Source organism: Mollisia scopiformis, assembly GCF_001500285.1.
Source record: "Mollisia scopiformis unplaced genomic scaffold LY89scaffold_11, whole genome shotgun sequence".
In the NCBI taxonomy this organism is placed as follows: domain Eukaryota; kingdom Fungi; phylum Ascomycota; class Leotiomycetes; order Helotiales; family Mollisiaceae; genus Mollisia; species Mollisia scopiformis.
Window position 1 is genome coordinate 1,372,912 of NW_017263591.1, and position 17,492 is coordinate 1,390,403.

General features: G+C 47.1%; 8 protein-coding genes across 8 annotated transcripts; 5 read left to right on the top strand and 3 right to left on the bottom strand.

Moving 5' to 3' along the window:
• Positions 1–201: 201 nt before the first annotated feature.
• LY89DRAFT_747674 (uncharacterized protein) lies at positions 202–2,437 on the top strand. Its single transcript, XM_018221130.1, has 3 exons — positions 202–317; positions 363–590; positions 639–2,437. Exons 1-3 carry the CDS (start codon positions 298–300, stop codon positions 2,299–2,301), a joined length of 1,911 nt encoding a protein of 636 aa, XP_018072145.1. The 5' UTR covers positions 202–297; the 3' UTR covers positions 2,302–2,437.
• A 135-nt stretch (positions 2,438–2,572) lies between these two features.
• LY89DRAFT_583894 (FAD/NAD(P)-binding domain-containing protein) lies at positions 2,573–3,935 on the top strand (the record flags this gene model as incomplete). Its single annotated transcript, XM_018209237.1, has 2 exons — positions 2,573–3,551; positions 3,604–3,935. The coding sequence occupies 2 exons, from the start codon at positions 2,573–2,575 to the stop codon at positions 3,933–3,935; spliced, it is 1,311 nt and encodes a 436-aa protein (XP_018072146.1).
• Positions 3,936–5,583: 1,648 nt separating this feature from the next.
• LY89DRAFT_733614 (uncharacterized protein) lies at positions 5,584–6,042 on the top strand (the record flags this gene model as incomplete). Its single annotated transcript, XM_018219824.1, has 1 exon — positions 5,584–6,042. One exon carries the CDS (start codon positions 5,584–5,586, stop codon positions 6,040–6,042), a length of 459 nt encoding a protein of 152 aa, XP_018072147.1.
• Positions 6,043–6,150: 108 nt separating this feature from the next.
• Positions 6,151–7,728, bottom strand: LY89DRAFT_781920 (uncharacterized protein). The gene is made up of 3 exons (XM_018222528.1): positions 7,589–7,728; positions 6,387–7,530; positions 6,151–6,336 (listed from the first exon to the last, which is right to left on the bottom strand). The coding sequence occupies exons 1-3, from the start codon at positions 7,712–7,714 to the stop codon at positions 6,233–6,235; spliced, it is 1,374 nt and encodes a 457-aa protein (XP_018072148.1). The 5' UTR covers positions 7,715–7,728; the 3' UTR covers positions 6,151–6,232.
• Positions 7,729–8,231: 503 nt separating this feature from the next.
• Positions 8,232–9,286, top strand: LY89DRAFT_781921 (NAD(P)-binding protein; the record flags this gene model as incomplete). The annotated part of the gene is made up of 2 exons (XM_018222529.1): positions 8,232–8,661; positions 8,712–9,286. The coding sequence occupies 2 exons, from the start codon at positions 8,232–8,234 to the stop codon at positions 9,284–9,286; spliced, it is 1,005 nt and encodes a 334-aa protein (XP_018072149.1).
• Positions 9,287–9,721: 435 nt separating this feature from the next.
• On the bottom strand, positions 9,722–10,680 carry LY89DRAFT_61598 (glutathione S-transferase). The gene is made up of 2 exons (XM_018210747.1): positions 10,522–10,680; positions 9,722–10,477 (listed from the first exon to the last, which is right to left on the bottom strand). The coding sequence occupies exon 2, from the start codon at positions 10,464–10,466 to the stop codon at positions 9,810–9,812; it is 657 nt and encodes a 218-aa protein (XP_018072150.1). The 5' UTR covers positions 10,467–10,477; positions 10,522–10,680; the 3' UTR covers positions 9,722–9,809.
• Positions 10,681–11,646: 966 nt separating this feature from the next.
• On the top strand, positions 11,647–14,007 carry LY89DRAFT_718413 (cytochrome P450). The gene is made up of 4 exons (XM_018218413.1): positions 11,647–12,023; positions 12,071–12,221; positions 12,283–12,752; positions 12,799–14,007. The coding sequence occupies exons 1-4, from the start codon at positions 11,940–11,942 to the stop codon at positions 13,699–13,701; spliced, it is 1,608 nt and encodes a 535-aa protein (XP_018072151.1). The 5' UTR covers positions 11,647–11,939; the 3' UTR covers positions 13,702–14,007.
• A 235-nt stretch (positions 14,008–14,242) lies between these two features.
• LY89DRAFT_684729 (concanavalin A-like lectin/glucanase) lies at positions 14,243–16,065 on the bottom strand. The gene is made up of 2 exons (XM_018214935.1): positions 15,286–16,065; positions 14,243–15,235 (listed from the first exon to the last, which is right to left on the bottom strand). Exons 1-2 carry the CDS (start codon positions 15,641–15,643, stop codon positions 14,433–14,435), a joined length of 1,161 nt encoding a protein of 386 aa, XP_018072152.1. The 5' UTR covers positions 15,644–16,065; the 3' UTR covers positions 14,243–14,432.
• Positions 16,066–17,492: the final 1,427 nt, after the last annotated feature.

Sequence of the window (17,492 nt, forward strand, 5' to 3'; positions counted from 1 at the left end):
TTATGCAGTTTCAAAATTCGATGTGCTTCGCTTTTGGTGGGTGTGCCCTGTAAATTACAGCTTCCTCGAGCCCGTGTTTCCGGCAGGGCTGATAGCCCCAACAGCGCCAGCAGCGCACTCAGCGCAGCCTAGTGAACCCACTTTCTCTCCAAGAATCTCATTCCGCCCACCGACCACTTCTGTTTGAGACACTACGTTGCCCCAACTCCGCATTCACTCCAAGTGACTATTAACCTTTTGACCTTCGTATCCACATCGTAGCAGGTTTCTGAACATCTCCTTTTCGTACTGCACGAAATGGACATTCGACCTGCGGGGTAAGCTGCCCGCCCGTCAGACAATCTCGCTCTTATATTGTATAGAGAACAGACAACTCAACCGATAACAGCTAGCTCACCGTCGGATGTAGCAGCGACTCTCAACCTAGATGAAAAACTGGAAGCTGCCATTCAGCTTCTCCCTAGTTGTCAAAGATGCAAGCGTCTGAGGAGAAAGTGTGACACCAATTTGCCATCTTGTAGGCTTTGCCTCAAAGCCAGTGTCGAATGTTCATTCTATGACCATTCATTGCAACAAGTTCTGCCTCGAAGGTATTTTTAAAAAGGACAACATTGATACTCACACTAATATGGCGCCAGTTATGTGCTCTCCCTTTTGAAAAGAGCTCAGGAGCTCAAGTCTCGTAAGAGCCCCAAGATGACTACGACGATCAGTGTAGACATGAGACAAAGACAACCAACTCGGGAGCTTCTGCCAGTCAGATCCGATGAGCCAGATTTAAAATCAATGAACTACGATGATCATTTCATGCTCTCTACAGCCTCGGATCGAACGTTCCGTTTCTTTGGTTCAAGTTCAGTCTTCGTCCTCACTGTCCAGCTCGCATCTCAAATTTTCGACGACCCAAGTCAATTCAAAGCTCCAGACTTCCTGTCATCGCTTAACCGTAATGAAGAAGGGATCATCGACTCTGGTGCCATGGTTGCGACACGTCATAGTGTTCCTTCCAAGGAAATGCTCTCAACTCTAATCGGATATTACATCTCAACCATGAACACCCTGTATCCGTTCATCGACGAATCGATGATTGAAGCCGACCTGCAAACGTATATATGCGATCAAAACAATGACTCAAAGACGAAAGGGAGACTTTCTGGCAAAGCTGCTTATCAGTTCTTCCGGATTTCGATGATGTGTGCAGTCGCTTGTGCTAACAAGTCGCGACACAAACCTCACTTGTCAGCCACTGATGATGATTTCTACGCGAAGGGACTGAAGTATGTTGAAGCTGTCACATCAGAGGTATCAGGGGAATCACTACAGGCTCTGTTACTACTGATTCTATACTGTCTCTTCCATCCTCGCAAAGGAGATATCTGGAAATTACTAGATTACGCCTGCCGCTTGAGCGTCGAGTTGGGATATCATACCGAACTTCCTCTTGACCAAGAATCGAGTCGAGACATGGCACTGCGCAGAAGCACATTTTGGAGCTTATATACCATTGAGCGTATCGTGGGTCAAATATTCGGAAGGCCATCAGATCTGCCCGAACAGATCATAACGACAGAGTATCCGGGAATACTCGTGACAGGATCACCTACAGATCAAGCTTCCGTCCAAGTTTTTTCAGCAGCTCACCATTATCGACTCGTGTATCTGCGTTCAGAGATATACAGAGATATCTATCTACCAACAAAGCCTCCTGATCACGATCTAGAATGGTTCATCGAACGATATTTCAGTCTCTTGTCATGGTATGAAGACGTCCAAATGAACGAAATCCTTGCAGGAGTTGGAACTTCAACCTGCAATGTGGCTTTCAATTCAACAATCGTGTTTCTGTTTCAACCTTTACTTTTGCGAGCTCTATCTCAAACTACTGCATCCTCCTCAGAAACACCAGTACAAATCATCGCCTCAGAAAGCTATCGATGCGCCTGTGGTCTGATACGAACCTATGAAAACATCATGAGAGCACCGGACGACACAGCACTTGGTATCTATCCCATGACAATCATGAGCGCTCACTACATCTACCTTGCGGGCCTCACCATCATGGCCTACGTTCAGCTCTCGATCGAAGCACGAGTCCAGATTCTAAGTCCACTCGAACAAGGCAATCCACAACGCATCCTTCAGCCTATGGATTATTCGGACATCTTTCAGATATCTAATTCTTGCCTCGTCCTCTTAACATGGTGTGCCCAGACCTGGACAGGCATGAGTGGGATGGCAGACATGTTTCGCAGGATGTCGGAAATTTTTCTTCCAGAGCTCGCCAGGAAAGGGTTGGCATAAAGCGGACGTATCATCGCGGACAAGTTTATCGTCGAGCGGCTGCTTTCCCGGTGCGAATTCAATTTTGCCTTGGCTGTGTTATCTTGAGCAGAAGTGGGTTGCGGATATGAGCGCTGGCTTGGCAAGCAGGGACAACCTCGCCAAATGCGTCCCTCGAACAGCCTCGTCGTGTATTGCTGATATGGATGGCCTGATTCAATCCAGCGCTGAATCAATAAAAAAGATGGGAATATGTTGAAGCGATTGCACATACTGCAGCATATTCGACAAGATGGATTTCGGAAATAAGAGAATTGCTGTGATTGGTGGCGGCCTAGGTGGCATGGCATTTGTGAATGCCGCGCTCTATGCTGGACTGGAAAACATTCAACTCTACGAACAAGCTCCCGAGTTTACAGAAGTGGGAGCAGGTGTCAACATAACCAAAAATGCAAATATCATCCTTGACGCATATGGGCTCAAGGATGCCATGCGATGGAAATCTTCCCACGACCCTCCGTGCTACATGGAGTACCGTAACTTCAAGACCGGCGAGGTGTTTGGACAAATTGACGAATTCGGTCAGCCCTCGAGTCGGCAGATCCACCGCGCACATCTCTTGGAAGTTATGAAAGAACGAGTTCCTGAATCAATTTTGAACACGGGGAAGCGATTGACCTCAATTGAGTGGGACAAGACGAACAAAGAGTATGCCATTTCTTTCCAAGATGCGACGGCAGCGACCGCGGATATCATAATTGGATGTGATGGCATCAAGTCTGCTGTTCGCGCTCATCTGGGCTTCGCAGATCATCCAAATTATTCTGGTCAGATGGTCTACCGTGGGTATGTTGAATACTCGGATCTTTCTCCCACAGCAGCACAAGAGCTTCGAAAGACGGTCGTTTATAGAGGGAAGCAGAGACACATTCTCACACTGCCGATTGGAAACGGGGAGTCGAAGACTGCTCGAGTTGGAGTTATCGGATTCATGACTGAGCCACTGGAGGAGTGGGTGTCTGAAAGCTGGATGGCAAAAGCGCCGGTTGACAAACTGGCAGAGCATGTCGAGGGATGGGCACCGACCTGCCAGGAGATCATCGAGGGTTTGAGGAAGAACGCCGAGCGAGGCCCTGACAAAGGATTGATTTTGAAGCAGGCTCTCTATGTTAGAGATCCAATTCCGAAGTGGTATCAGATTGAAGAGGGAGAGACTGGATCAGGAATCATACTTCTGGGCGACTCGGCGCATTCGACTTTGCCGCATCAAGGTACACAAACTTCCAGCTGCTCGAATGATGAATACTGATCGATGATTTTCAGGACAAGGAACATGCATGGCTATCGAGTCAGGCGTAGCGCTAGCCACCGTTCTGAAGAACTGGAAAGGAGAAGACCTCGAAAGCGCATTTGCCTTCTACCAAGGTCTGCGAAAGCCAAGGACAGATAAAGTGACAAAAACGAGTTACGAGGCTGGAAAATTGGCAAGTGCAGATGTACCAGAGGGAACATCCCAAGTGTTCAATCCTGATGCGTTGAGGGAGAGGATGAAATGGATTATGAACTATGACGTTTTGAAGGATGTTTACGAGCAAGGAGCGCCGTACTTTGAAGATAGTGGGAACGGAGAAGTGCAGATACAAGCGCAGCTATAAAGCAAGTAGAAGAATGAAGTCAAATCTGGGGGATATCATCCACTGCTTCTATACCAGTGACACTTGTCCAAATTCGTTCACAGTTCCCATGGCTGTAGGGGCGTGTTGATCTTCATGGATCTTCTACCACTTTCTCCGACAGCAGTTCTCTCACTAAGTATCTCACGCAACACATACGAGATATATGATCACCTCTTCCACTAACTTGTGAGCTGATAAAGGTGCGTTGATTGTTACCAGTCCCACCTCCCAGCTTCAGCCGAGTGCCCGCAACCATTTGATGATTCTCCAAGTATCCATCTAATTCAATGTGGGTTCTCGACAGCGTCTGTCACACAGAAACGATGGCGCGTGAAGGAAGGCGTCTCGCAGACTGTTTTGTCGACTATTGGAGATGGGCGTCTCGCTCGAGGCTGGGGACTGGCGTATGATATGGCAAACTTTCGATAAGTCCAATTGGTTTTGGATTCGAGGTATGGAGAGATTGAGGCGTCTAGGTCTTCTAGGTTAGACGCGGCGAGAAGGCATGCCATTTAGGATTTGCTCGGACGCGGTGGTCTGCTCATTCTATTATGTGTTTACTGTTCGCCATCACGAACGAGACCTCCATGATGGCAATTGCTCGCTGTCTCATTGCCAGGCTGACGGAGGGTTCTTCGACTTGCCTTTATACAGCACTCTCAACGGAAGACGGCTGACCGATGTCGTGCTTCGTCATTCTCAGGGATTTGATGCTGATAAGGTAGGATGCATGTAACACTCGGGTGCTCGACGTGAGGTTGTTAATAAAGCCTAATAATTCGGGAGTTGGACGCGTCGTTTGTTTATCTCGATTAAAGCCCCTAAAAGTTTAGCGGGCTCGGTCGCTCCTGAAAAGGGGCAGGGGCAGGATAAGCGACCGACTCGACAAAGGCTGGCGAGCCGGTAACTAGAGAATTGATTGTAAGTCTCCCAGTAATTGAATGAGTAATATTAGTCGTGAGTATGGAGCACGACTTCGGACATGAATCCTATATCTTCAACGGTATTGTTAACAAGATGTCGATATTTCCAATCAGTTACATTGATTTTGGCGGGGTAATTAATTACCCCGCTTTTGTATCACTCAACTCTTCGACCTGCATGCAACAAACTCGAATAACCTATATGATACATATTCTGTAAGATTTAAACCGAGCAATTCCATTTTGAAATTGTTCACTTACCAACAGGGCTTTTTTATGCTCTTGGCCTTAGTAATTCCCACAATTCTGTTTGGCAATGGTCGATTACTCAACACACAAACGTCGATGAAACATTCATGGAGGCCTCAGTAAGTACCTTAATCGAGCTTCGGATTATGATTACGCATAATTTGAAAGAACTAACGCTATCGACTTAGAGAGCAGTCCCGGAAGGCATGACGAAGGCTAAACTTGGAATCTTTAATCATGTTGAGTGATGGTTCCTCATTGCAACGGGACGGGAAAGAGAGCGGAAGCTATTCTACTGAAAACAAGGTTTGATGGAAGTACATATAAAGTCATAAGACTATACCCGTAGTGCATCGCTTGCCAATTCAATTCTACTCGGTGCATACTTCTCGTATCCTTCCTCAATTGAGCCAAATTCTTGCTTTCAGAAGATCCGGACTCTTACATCAATCGTAATGCCACTTTGGAACATCTTCCACCCAGAGGGGACCTTCACCGACAGCCAATCCAAGTCTGCCTTTAGCAAGGACATTACAAAGATCTACACCGACAAACTCGGCCTGCCTGCATTTTTCGTCGTTGTGCAATTCATCAAAATGGAGAAAGGGGACGTATGGGTGGGCGGTAAAGTCAACGAAGGCGACAAACCGTTCATTCGACTAGTCATTGAGCATACAGCGGTGAATGTCCCAGCCGAAGCGGAGGAAGAGGCATATAGAACAACTTGCCAGTGGGTGGACAATGCGATAAAGCCGCATGTCACGGATAAAGGATATGATTCAGAGTACCACATCAGTGAGAATGATCGGAGGCTGTGGAAGATCAATGGGTTGATTCCACTACCATGGAAGAGCGAAGAGGAGAAGCAGTGGGTCAAGGCCAACAAAGCCCTTCCATGGAGTGGCGACCATTGAGTTTTGCCAATTGATAGCTCCACAGAGAGACGGGCATGAAGGAAGGAAGAATGTTGCAGTCCTTTGAGCAGTCATGGATCAGCTGTGAGGAGATTGTTTTATTTTTACGTTCCGAGAAATTGAACATCAATAGCTACTTGTATTTTGGGTGTTTTCATGAAGGTGCTCCCCGAGGCACATTTTATCTCGTCTACAGTTCCTGAACGACTGATCTCTTCATAGCTCTGTGAAGATCTTGCTTTCTGAAAACTGGGTTCCGTCCACGACATTGTGTCTGGCTGGGAAGAACAATTTCTGTGGAAGTTTCAGTACCTCATTCACAAGTTGGACAAGTATAAACTTACCGCTAATCAGCTTTGCCACATCAACAGAGACCCTCCGAGTCAAAGGAACAGCAGCTGGTCTGGAAACAATTTTGGGATCACTTCCAAATTGATACCGATTATGAGAAGATATTAACGTGGAGAAGTCGAAAGATTCTGAATAGTTTGATGTTTGTGTTTTCAAATTGACAGTCGGTCCAGTCAATGAGAAGTCGAGGGTATTTTCATTGTTTGCGACGTCGTCATAGGCATTGTCTACCGCAATCTCAACTTTCGCCAGAACGGGATAGTCATCAAAGTCAATGCCATTCATTCGAAAGTATTGATAAACTTCAGTTGCATTCAACCAGCTGTTTGTTTGAAACGTGACATCGGCGAGTGGAAATAATTGCTCAGGTGGATCAAGCACTCCATGCAAGTTCTCGTTTAATGCCTTTGAGAGATACCAGAACAGACTATCCCGAGTGTGTGCTCCAAGCATGTAACTGAAAACTTGCTGATAGCTGTAAAGTTCTCGATCCCAATTGCACAAGATACGATGGCCTTCTTCGTATGCAGCCCGGTGCAGTCTCCCAGCAAAACTGACCTCATTGGTAGGAAGTGTTTGCCAAGACATGGATTGGATGGCAGAGAGACTAAGATATGGAGAAGGAATGCTGAAGGAAGGTGACAGGATGCTGGAGAAGTTGGATGAAGTATTGGTGGGTCCGAAAGCTGAGGTGCTTTCGGTTGATCTTCCCTGCGGTGATGAAGAGGTAGCGCTGCCAATCGCCGAGCCAGAATAACCTCGAATCTTCTCATGATTTGTGGGGCGCGGACTACTGGACGAGGAAGGAGAAGTCAGATTCTCCGGAACTATGTTTGGTGCAGCATGCTTGCTCGCACTGTGTAGGGGTGCTGCAGCTTCCCCTCTAGAAATCGGTTCCGGAGACGACTGGGTGAGCTCAAGAAAGGTCTGGATCGTACTTTTCAGCTCGCTGGCCATGCAGGCGTCCATTTCAAGCCACTTCGATTTGGCCAATACATCAGTAAAAGATACAAAGGTGTTATTCAACCCCTCGATGATACCGTTTAGGTGATCCACTTCTTTGCCGAGAGTTTCGATAGCCTCTTCTTGACGCCTCCTGAACGCCCTCTGAGCAACACGTGTCTGTTCTCGTCTCTTCTATATCGTGGCATCAGTAAGGGACAGATTGGATTATGAGATTCATTAGAAATCTTACCTTCGCGGCAATGGGATCGAGTTCCGACACCTTGCGCTTCACCCTTCGTTTCGGCTTTCGCTCCTTGACTTCCGGCTCAGCCTTAGCTACCATCTTGCTGTAGCTATTTCGCTTTTCTGACAACATGTTGCAAGATGAATATTTCCAACACTTGTTAGCTGTACTTGATGGTTGGGGAACATGGCAAATGCCCAGAGCTGAGTAATGCATACAATTTAGCCAATAGTAATTTTCAGGTCGTCGATTACTGATCGTTCCGCCAACAGCCACCTACCTCAACACCCAAAAGCATGCATTGTCAATTAACGATTACTAAGGGAGTAAACTCCGAGGTCATTTCTGTGATGCCCGAATTGGAAAACAAAGCGCCTGTTGAGCTGTACTTCCTTGGATAGCCTTCTTCAACGCGACTATCGCGACAAGCCGTAACATGCAGTCACGCAGTTTAGTGAGGCACCCGATCGGAATCCTCAGTAACTATACTTTACGAATGGCTATGATGTTCAGTTATGCTCAATCATGGTGGTATAAAGACACAACGGTGATGTATCTGCTTTCCTTCAAAATCAATTTCGAAGTGCTTTCCATCTTCACTTCACATTTTCATAACACGAATTTCCAATTATCAACTAAACTTCTCGCAATGTCCAAAGGCCTCATTCTGATAACTGGTGCCTCTGGATTCATCGGCTCCCACGTCCTCGACCGCGTTCTGAAAGCCGGATACAATGTCCGACTTACTATTCGTAAGGAGGCGCAAATCCATGAGCTGAAGCAGCTCTTTCCTGCTCACACCCAACAAATGGACTTCGCAGTGGTTCCAGATATCACGGCCTTAGACGCATTCGGCAAGGCAATGGATGGAGTTGATTACATCTTTCACCTTGCCTCACCGATGCCAATGAAAGGCGAAGACCTTCAGCGAGACTATGTCGATCCTGCTGTCAAAGGAACGGACGCCATACTAAAAGCGGCCCTCGAAACTCCCAGTGTCAAGAGAGTCACGATAATGGCATCGATCCTTTCGATAATGCCAATGGGTGGCATGGCGATGCAGGATCTTGTCATCAAAGGTAAATAGCTCACGCTCTCAGGACATCGGAGAGACTAAATGTACCTACAGAGAACTCCAACGAGCCAAACCCTGTCGATCTCAACATGGAGTTCCCCAGTGGACTGGATGGCCATGGATTGAAGTATCAAGCATCCAAGATTCTCGCCCACCAAGCCACGCTGCAATTCATTCAGCAACAGAAGCCACATTTCACGCTGACCACACTTCATCCTACCTTCGTTCTCGGCCCCAGTCTCGTTCAAAAGTCGGCTGAAGAATTGAGTGGTGTGAACATGATGTTCATGCGCAGCCTTATGTTCAAGAAGCCCCTATTCCCTGTCGCGATCGTCGATGTTCGTGATGTTGCTGATGTAATGTTCGCCACAATCGACGCAAAACTCGAGAGAAACGGAGAAGAATGCATCATATCAGGGAAGGAAACTAGCTGGGATGACATCGTGGCTTTCATGGGAAGAAAGTATCCCAAAGCCTCCAACAGTCTTGAGCCTCCGTTCGAACGAGCTTTCAAAGCAAATGCGGAGAAAGCGGAGAAACTTCTAGGAGCAAAATGGAAGCCAATGGAGGAGATGATTGGCAGTGTTTTGGATCAACAACTCGCATTCGAGAAAGCGAGCAAAGTTTGAAAATTGCTTCATTTGTCTTTGAAAGTATTTTTTGATTGTGTAATTAACAAGTGGTTTGGCAAGTTATACACGAGTTGATTGGTTCTTGAACGCATGGTAGATGAATTTCAGTACAGCTTCTTAAGAATAGACTCCAAAACCCAAAAGTTTCTCATAACAACCTAAATCATAATAGCAGCATAGTTTTCCGCATCTGATTCAGTGGGTCCAGTCCAGCTAAAGTCATCCATATAAACGAACAAAGTCCGCAGCATTGGCTGTACAAGGTTTCGGCTGAACTACTTGCAGGACTAGCCTGATCATGTGATCAGATTTTTGCAAGCAGGAGAACTGATTGCTTGAGAACATTGAGGAATACAAATGACTTACGGGCTTATCTTAACATATTTGAACTGAAATATGAGTGTATCGAGTCTTGGTAGCAACAAATAACAGAGAGCAAGATCAAAAAGTAAAAGAACAAACATCCTCACCGACAATACACAATCTCTCTCAAGCAGTAAATACAACAACATTAATCAACTCACGCAACCTTCTCAGTCAGCTCAAACATAACCGGTTGCGTCGCTTTGAAACTCTCCTTGGCTTCCAACATCTCCCAATACTTCCTCAACTCCGGATATTCCTCCAACCAATGGATTATCCCAAAGTTCGTCTCCACCATATTCATGAAGCCCAACATCGCACCAAGAGCAATATCCGCAACAGAATATTCGCCACCAACAAGGAACTTTCCGTCACTCTTCTTCACCAACTCATCCGAAGCTTTCAACACCCCCGTGACCTTTCGCATTTGCCTATCATGCCACTCATGGCTCTTCATCTCCCCTCGTCCATTCTCGAAGAATACGAGACCCATAGCATCACAAGCCCCATCAGCTAAGACTTGGATCTGTCGAACGAGAAGTTGGTCATCGATAGACGACGGCATGAGATCTGGCCCTGTACCACGGTACTTCTGAACGATATATTCTTGGATGTACCATGATTCGTAAATGGGCGGTCTTCCGTCGTCGAAGATCAGAATGGGGAGTTTTTCCAGTGGATTGTATTTTGGCGTTTCGGTTGTGGAGTGCCAGGGAATTTCGGTTTGGAGCTGGAAGGGGATGCCCTTTTCTAGCATCAAGATGCGGTTTTTGCGCGCGTAAGGCGAGGGGGTGGCGCTTATGAGGGTGAGCATCTTGAGTGGCTCTAGCTTGTCAGATATGTATCTAAAATATCTCTTGATGTTTTACAAATCCCTGTTGATGTCTTGACACTTGATATATCAAGCGCTGCTCTTGATCCCGCGGAAATCCATTTTAGCCTGCAAATCATAGATAAGGGGGCCTCGATGCTCGAGGTTGGTTCAACGCTTTGAAAACTTGGTCTAGAAACGCCATTTTTACACTTTGTGAGATCTGCACAACGGTGCTTGATGTCGTTTGCGTGGGGTTGGCAACGTATCGGAAATTGCCCCTCTTTCCTCTTTCGGCCTCGTATTCGCCACTCGAATCTTTGAGAGGGCATCTGGTATTGGTCTCCTCGGCACGCGAGGCTTGCTGCATGAAGCCCGATTGATATAGTTATGAGTTGACGTTGGCGAACGGAGATGACGACGGGTGGAGGTTGATCCGAACGCGACATAGGCTGTCAGCTGATAGATAAGATCTCATCCTCGATATATCAGTACATTCTTGCCCACTACATGCCATAGACCACTCTCCTTTCTCTTTCGTTGGACCTGGTTCGAGAACACGGCCGAGGAGTTCATGAAAAGAAGGACAAGAAACTGAGCACGTGATAGTTCGCATCATGTGATCTTAATGAATGCAAATTCGAAGGCTCTTGGACTTCTGTATGCTGGATGTCTCGACTAAAGAAAGTAAATCTAGAGCAGACCTGTGCTTAAAACAATATCTTGCGTACAACACAAACTTCTGTGTTGGACAAAGCTGTATCACAAAGAGTAGTAATCTATTGATCGAACACAAGAAACAAAGAACTGATCGGTTTCGAGCTTTGCATATCTCAGCTATGCCATGATATGACCTTGGGAGTATTAAGCATGATTTTCGGACTCTTCTCAGCTTCGTATGCTGTGCTTGAGTAGATATGTTGGAGCCGTGGAACAATTGTCGGAGGGAACATCAAGAAATCATCCAAGTTGAATATCCAACATCATATCAGATCAACCCGATCACCATCTATCATGTTTCATCTCAACCATCCCAGCCAACCAGTGCTCCCAAGTGCTCATCTCACAGCAGCAACACCGACCACCGACGTACATGAAATCTCGCATGATGAGTAACGCAGTGCAACCGTCGATACCCGAGATCCAGGTCACACAGCAATCTCGTCCAGTCCGACACGATCATCGATATCCCATAAAGACTACTTAACAATTTCGATGCTTCTGAGTCGTTGCCAATCTTCAATTGTGGGGTTGAAAGTAAGACGCGCTTTCCGTCGGCATTCATTAGTTCCCGTATTGAGGGGCTAGTGTCTTCCCCATATTAGAGATTCGTCTCCCGGACCTTTCGGGGTATCCATTTCTTATTGCGCTCTGAAAGGGGAAGAGGGCTGTTTGTGGGACAAAGAAAGTTTTGGAAGCCTTTGAGTATCAACTTCGAATTTTGGACTTCGACGGAGCCGAGTTATCAAGAACATCATGATCCCTTTGATTATGAACGGCGGGGTCATTGGAGTGGCTTCAACGTTAGTACTCTGGAGTGTAATAAGTTGTTTCGTATATGTAAGTTCTGTATGAAGTTGAATTGAGCATGAGTTGACAAAGTATAGCTCACATCTCTTGCCATATACCGCCTCACACTGCATCCTTTGGCAAAGTATCCAGGACCATTCTTCGCAAAAATCACAGATTGGTATTCTGTATATCAGGCATACAGCGGTGACCGACAAATCGATTTCTTTCACAATCATGCGAAATATGGTTTGTTAAGCTCGAAGCCTCAAAAAATTTTTTTTTTGACTGGTGCTAACACTGGATCCAGGACCCGTTTTCCGTTATGGACCAAACAGTCTATCCTTCAACACAAACACAGCACTGAAGTCCATTTATGGAGGCAAGCCGAATGTCGAGAAATCTCAATTCTACTCTGTCTTCCCACCTAAGAAAGGACTCGAAAGCATCCACAGCAGTATCGACAAGGGTGCCCATGCACGAAAACGTCGTGTTCTCTCCCATGCCTTCTCAGAAACCGCCATGAAGAGCATGGAAAAGTATATCTTGACCAACATCCGAAGTTTCTGCTCCAAGATCGGGACTCAATCTGGCTTGGCCAACTCATCTGGAGCAAAAGGAGGATGGGGAAATCCTCTCAATATGGCTGACTGGTGCAACTACCTGACTTTTGACGTCATGGGCGAATTGGCTTTTGGAAAAGCATTTGACATGCTGGAGCATGAGGAAGAGAGACACGTCATTAAGCTGGTCGCAAATGCTTCCTGGATGCACTTGATTGTAAGTTCTGCTTGCTCTACATGAAGAGTAAATACTGACTGCATAGCTCGGTTGTTATCCCATGATGAAAACACTTGGGTTGAACAAAGTTCTGTTCCGGGAGATCAATAACACGAGAATGCAATACATGGCATACAGCAAAAAACAATTCGGAGAGAGGATGAAGATCGGATACGAAACTGATCGCAAGGACTTCTTCTACTACTTGCTGAACGCCAAAGACTCAGAAACTGGCCGAGGATTCACATCGCCCGAACTCTTGGGAGAAAGCAACCTCATCATCATCGCTGGATCAGACACGACTTCCACGGCACTTGCATCGTCATTCTTCTACTTGACTCACAACCCAGAGACGATGAAGAAACTGAGCGAAGAGATTCTGTCTACGTTCTCGGACGTCGAAGAGATCTGCCACGGGCCAACTCTGAATTCGTGCCATTACCTACGAGCAGTGGTGGATGAAGCAATGCGACTTTCTCCTCCCGTGGGTGGCATGGTGCCTCGACGCGTCCTCCCAGGAGGAATCGACATCGACGGCCACCATATTCCAGAAGGTACCGATGTGGGAGTCGCCGCATACGCCCTACAACACAACGCGGCGTACCACCCTGAGCCATCAAGATTCATTCCCGAACGCTGGATCCCTGATTCCGGACCTGGCATCACACAAGATAGTGTGTCTGTCACTAACTCAGCATTCTCTCCCTTCAGTATCGGGAGCAGGGCATGTATCGGCAAGCCATTGGCATACGCCGAGGTGATGATGGCGTTGGCTCGCGTTGTGTATAGGTACGAGTTCAGACTTGCTCCCGGTACAACGGCGGGAGAAGGAAGTCCGGAGCTGGGTTGGGGGAGACAAGATAGGGAGGTGTATCAATTGAAGGACGCGTTCACGAGCTTCAAGGATGGGCCGTACGTCCAATTTCGGGAGAGACAGGTGGTTGCATGATCGTCGGGAGTTGTGGTACGTCGGAAAGGAAGGCTAGATTGATCGAGTTCCTGTACAATCAGTTAGTGTAAGTTAGGCCTTCGTGGACGAGAGCACAGGGTAGATTGCAGAACACGGCGTTCTTGATATTGAGGATTGTGAGCTGTCAATTCGCTCCGTTGTGAATATACTTTGATGTTTCGGTAACCATTCTCGCGTTACATTGATGAATATTGCAGCGGAGCAAGCCGCAGTACTATATCATGTCTACAGTCCAGCCTGTCCCCGGAGACCTGCGTGGTAATACACTTGTGTACATATCTCGGCGGTATGTATCTCCGGTGCCCTCTCAATCTTTACTTAAGGGGATGATCATTGCAAAACGAGACGTTGAAGGCCACCAGACCTCGGGAGGTCGCCGTTCTTCTTCAAAGTATGACGAAAAGTTTCGCGGGTGAGTGAACGGTGACACGTTCTTCCGTCCCGACTTTCCTCTCTGAATCCTCCGAGGTTTGGCCTTGGTAGCTTTCTCTTGAATGGAAAATATTGTAAAGGCAATTGTTGGAGATCGAAATGTAAATAAATTGGGGTACAGTACAGTACAGAGAATATGTATAAGACATTTGCCGTGTTCTTCATATATCATGCTCGACTTTTCCAACCCTTCAGCGCCGTATCCAACATCAAATCTAAACCCCTTACTTTCTCCGGCGACTAGATCTCCGTTCTCATCCAATGTATGTTACGTCTTCTTAGAAGTAGCCAAATAAAGCAGCTCCAGCAAGCACCACTGGTATCCAAGCCATGATGCCCATCCCATCTCCCCTCCATCCCATTGGCGCAGTGCTGTTGTACAAGAAAGCTGGCGTGCCTGTAATATTGACATCCTCGTCGACACCACAGACGACTTTGCATCCAGGCGTGCCTCCTTTGCGCTTCTCCAACAAACCTGACGGTCCATGTTCGTCTCTCTTGGCGCTCGCTGCCCCGCTGGTATTATACACAAACTCCATCCACTGGATCTGCAAGTATGCCTCGTCATAAAGACTCATATTCCCAGTCCAAACGCCGCCATCACTCCACATATTCAATATCAACCCCGCGGGGTCTTTTGGAGTCTGGAAACTAATATTCGCAGCACCTTCTCCATTCACATACCAGCTCGTCATCTTGGGCATCCAGTCCACGCGGTATGTGTTCCATAACGTCCAATCCCTCGCTCCAGGATTCGTCCCGTTGACCGTCGCTTGAGGAATAGCATCCCCATTGCTGTCTGTAGATGGCTGGTTCGTGTACTGGACCATGTCTCGTGGACCTGCTGTCAGAATCTCGATGTCTGCTTCCTGTACTGACTGCGGATTGTCTGAGGCCAGGTATGTGAAAAGGCCTGCGCATGCGCCAGGAGCACCTATGACTCGTGCCATGAAGCGCGCAGATACGTAGTGGAAGTTTTGCTCGGTGGAATCGATCTCGGCGGCAGATTGGAAATCGGGCAGTCGCGATGTACGGAGGACGAGGTAAGAGGAGTAGGTGGGGTCATTGTCTGTGCTTTTCTCTAGATATTGGAGTCAGTATGTGGCAGATGGCCGGGAACAAGATACGAACCAATGTATACATTATTTGGTGAATTAATCATGGTGACTGCTGCTCCTGATGCCGCCATGCTATCACTATTATTCCAATTCTGGATCGCCCAGTCATTCTGCCACGCATCCTGCAGGAAGAAGTCTGATGTTGCAAATGCGTTCGTCGCATTTGTCGAGTTGGAGATGACTGTTGGAGGTGTAGTAGATGCAGTCGCCACGTCCCTGTAATCGTGAAATCGATGGTATGTAAAATAGCCCTGCGATGAGCCGTTGGTTCGAAAGCAGGAGCATTCATTGCCGTTGTCGGTTTGTGCGATCGTTGGAATCGGTAGAGCGAAGAGCAATACGGCTGCTATCATCGATGATGGCAATGCCATTGTTGATGTCGTGCGCATGGTAGCAAAGGAAGAAGAGGTTTTCATGCAAACATGAAGCGCAATTAAGTATTGAATGATAATAATGGAAGAAGCAAGACCAAAAGCAACGAGTGAATAATCGCAGCCGCTTGACCTCGACCGTGAGCCAGGGATGAGGGGTGAAAGGTTTTACGAGCCACCATGCCGGAGGTGCGTGACGCCCAAGCTACGGGAGCTGGAAGCAGACGCAGTGAATGTGATGCATGTTTCTAGCGTAGTCGAGCTCGATACAGAGAGAAAGAGACAGGAGGGGATGAAGATAAATACGACCTTGTCTGCAAACCTGCTTTGACACTCCATGTAGCCAGTCTGCCGCGCTCGGGCTGTGTTTGGCTGTACCGGAGGCAGTGTGTGTGGTCGAGGGAGAAAAGTTGTTGTGGTTGAAACAATTGAAAACGCATCGACTCACTGCAGCGCTGCCCCTGCCTATAATAGCGCAGACACTAAGATTTGCACTAACCCCGGATGATCGGCGGATGGCCCAACTATTTTTAGGCTTGGATGTCCTGAGGCATGAACACTCTAAATCTTAAATTCGACGACCATCACACACTTCACTCTCGACTTCTTACAATCCATCTACAGCCAGAGATCAAGTGACGAGTAAACCTGTAATGCAGTGCTGCTACTGATGCTAGTGTTGAGCCATTCTATGAAGCTCAGCTTGGTCAGTACACAGGATCATTACCATACCATTGTTCAGCTGCAAGTGGATATGGAGTTTGGAAGCATCTGCTCAATACAGTGCTCTCATAGTTCGCAGCATACTCGTTGCAAATGGCTCAGATGCTGTGAAATTCCACCCTCTGCATGTTTTCGAGGACGAAAAGTCGTCGACTCGCTGCTTTCCAAATATGTTGTTGCTGTCATACTGCCGACAAACCTACAGCAGTCATCAAGCACAAAGCTGGTGGCTAGAGGAGTTGCATTGCTCCATTTCCTTCACTCTAACGCTGAAGCAAAGTGGTCGAGGGGACTGCTCCAAGATAGTCCTATGCAAAGCCCTGCTTGACGTTCGGATTCGATTGCCGCCATAATCCTTAAGTGTTACTTGAACATGCTTTATTGCCTATTATGTTGCTATGTGGTTCGAAATTGCATCTACACAAACTCATAAATTGCCTTTGTCCCGGTAGCCATTGCGGCTGGAAAATTGGTCAAGGGTCTAGAAAAAGAATGAACCGGACAGGTAAACAGAATAGTTCGGAATGCTTCGACGACAGCCGTTAGCAGTGCTTACTCCAGAGCACTTCTGATTCTGTGGAGAACCCTCCAACTTTGTCTGAGCCTTTGTCCTCACTGGATCATCGGAGATCGTCAAGCATGCATGTACCATCTTCTGGAAGATATCAGTGCGAGAATGAAATCTGTCATGTCCTTGTTAGTACTTTAATGTGTGGGAAAGATAGTCATCAGGTCTTGTCTACGCAATTTGATTGACTTTGGTAGCATTTTTCAAATAAGGCGTTAGTATCATGGAATGTTCTGTGAAGAAAGAAGCGTTACTGGCTGCAGGAGCCTGCTTCTATCACACCAGAAATCCTCAAGCCAGGAGCGAGTTCAGTCATTTTGCCTTCAAGGCCTTGGGGATACTCCACTAGGCTACAAGCAGCCGCAAAGTGTATCGAGAAATCTTCTCCCTTCACGCTACAATAGTAGAACTAGACTCTTATCAGAACACGAAAGCTCCCATGAAAACATCATATGCATCGGGACTCCTCACGAATATACGTCTAGCTTTATGACCATTAGACAAAATGGGGAGATTCGCCTTATAAACCGTGTCTCAGCAGCACTGATGAGACCTTAC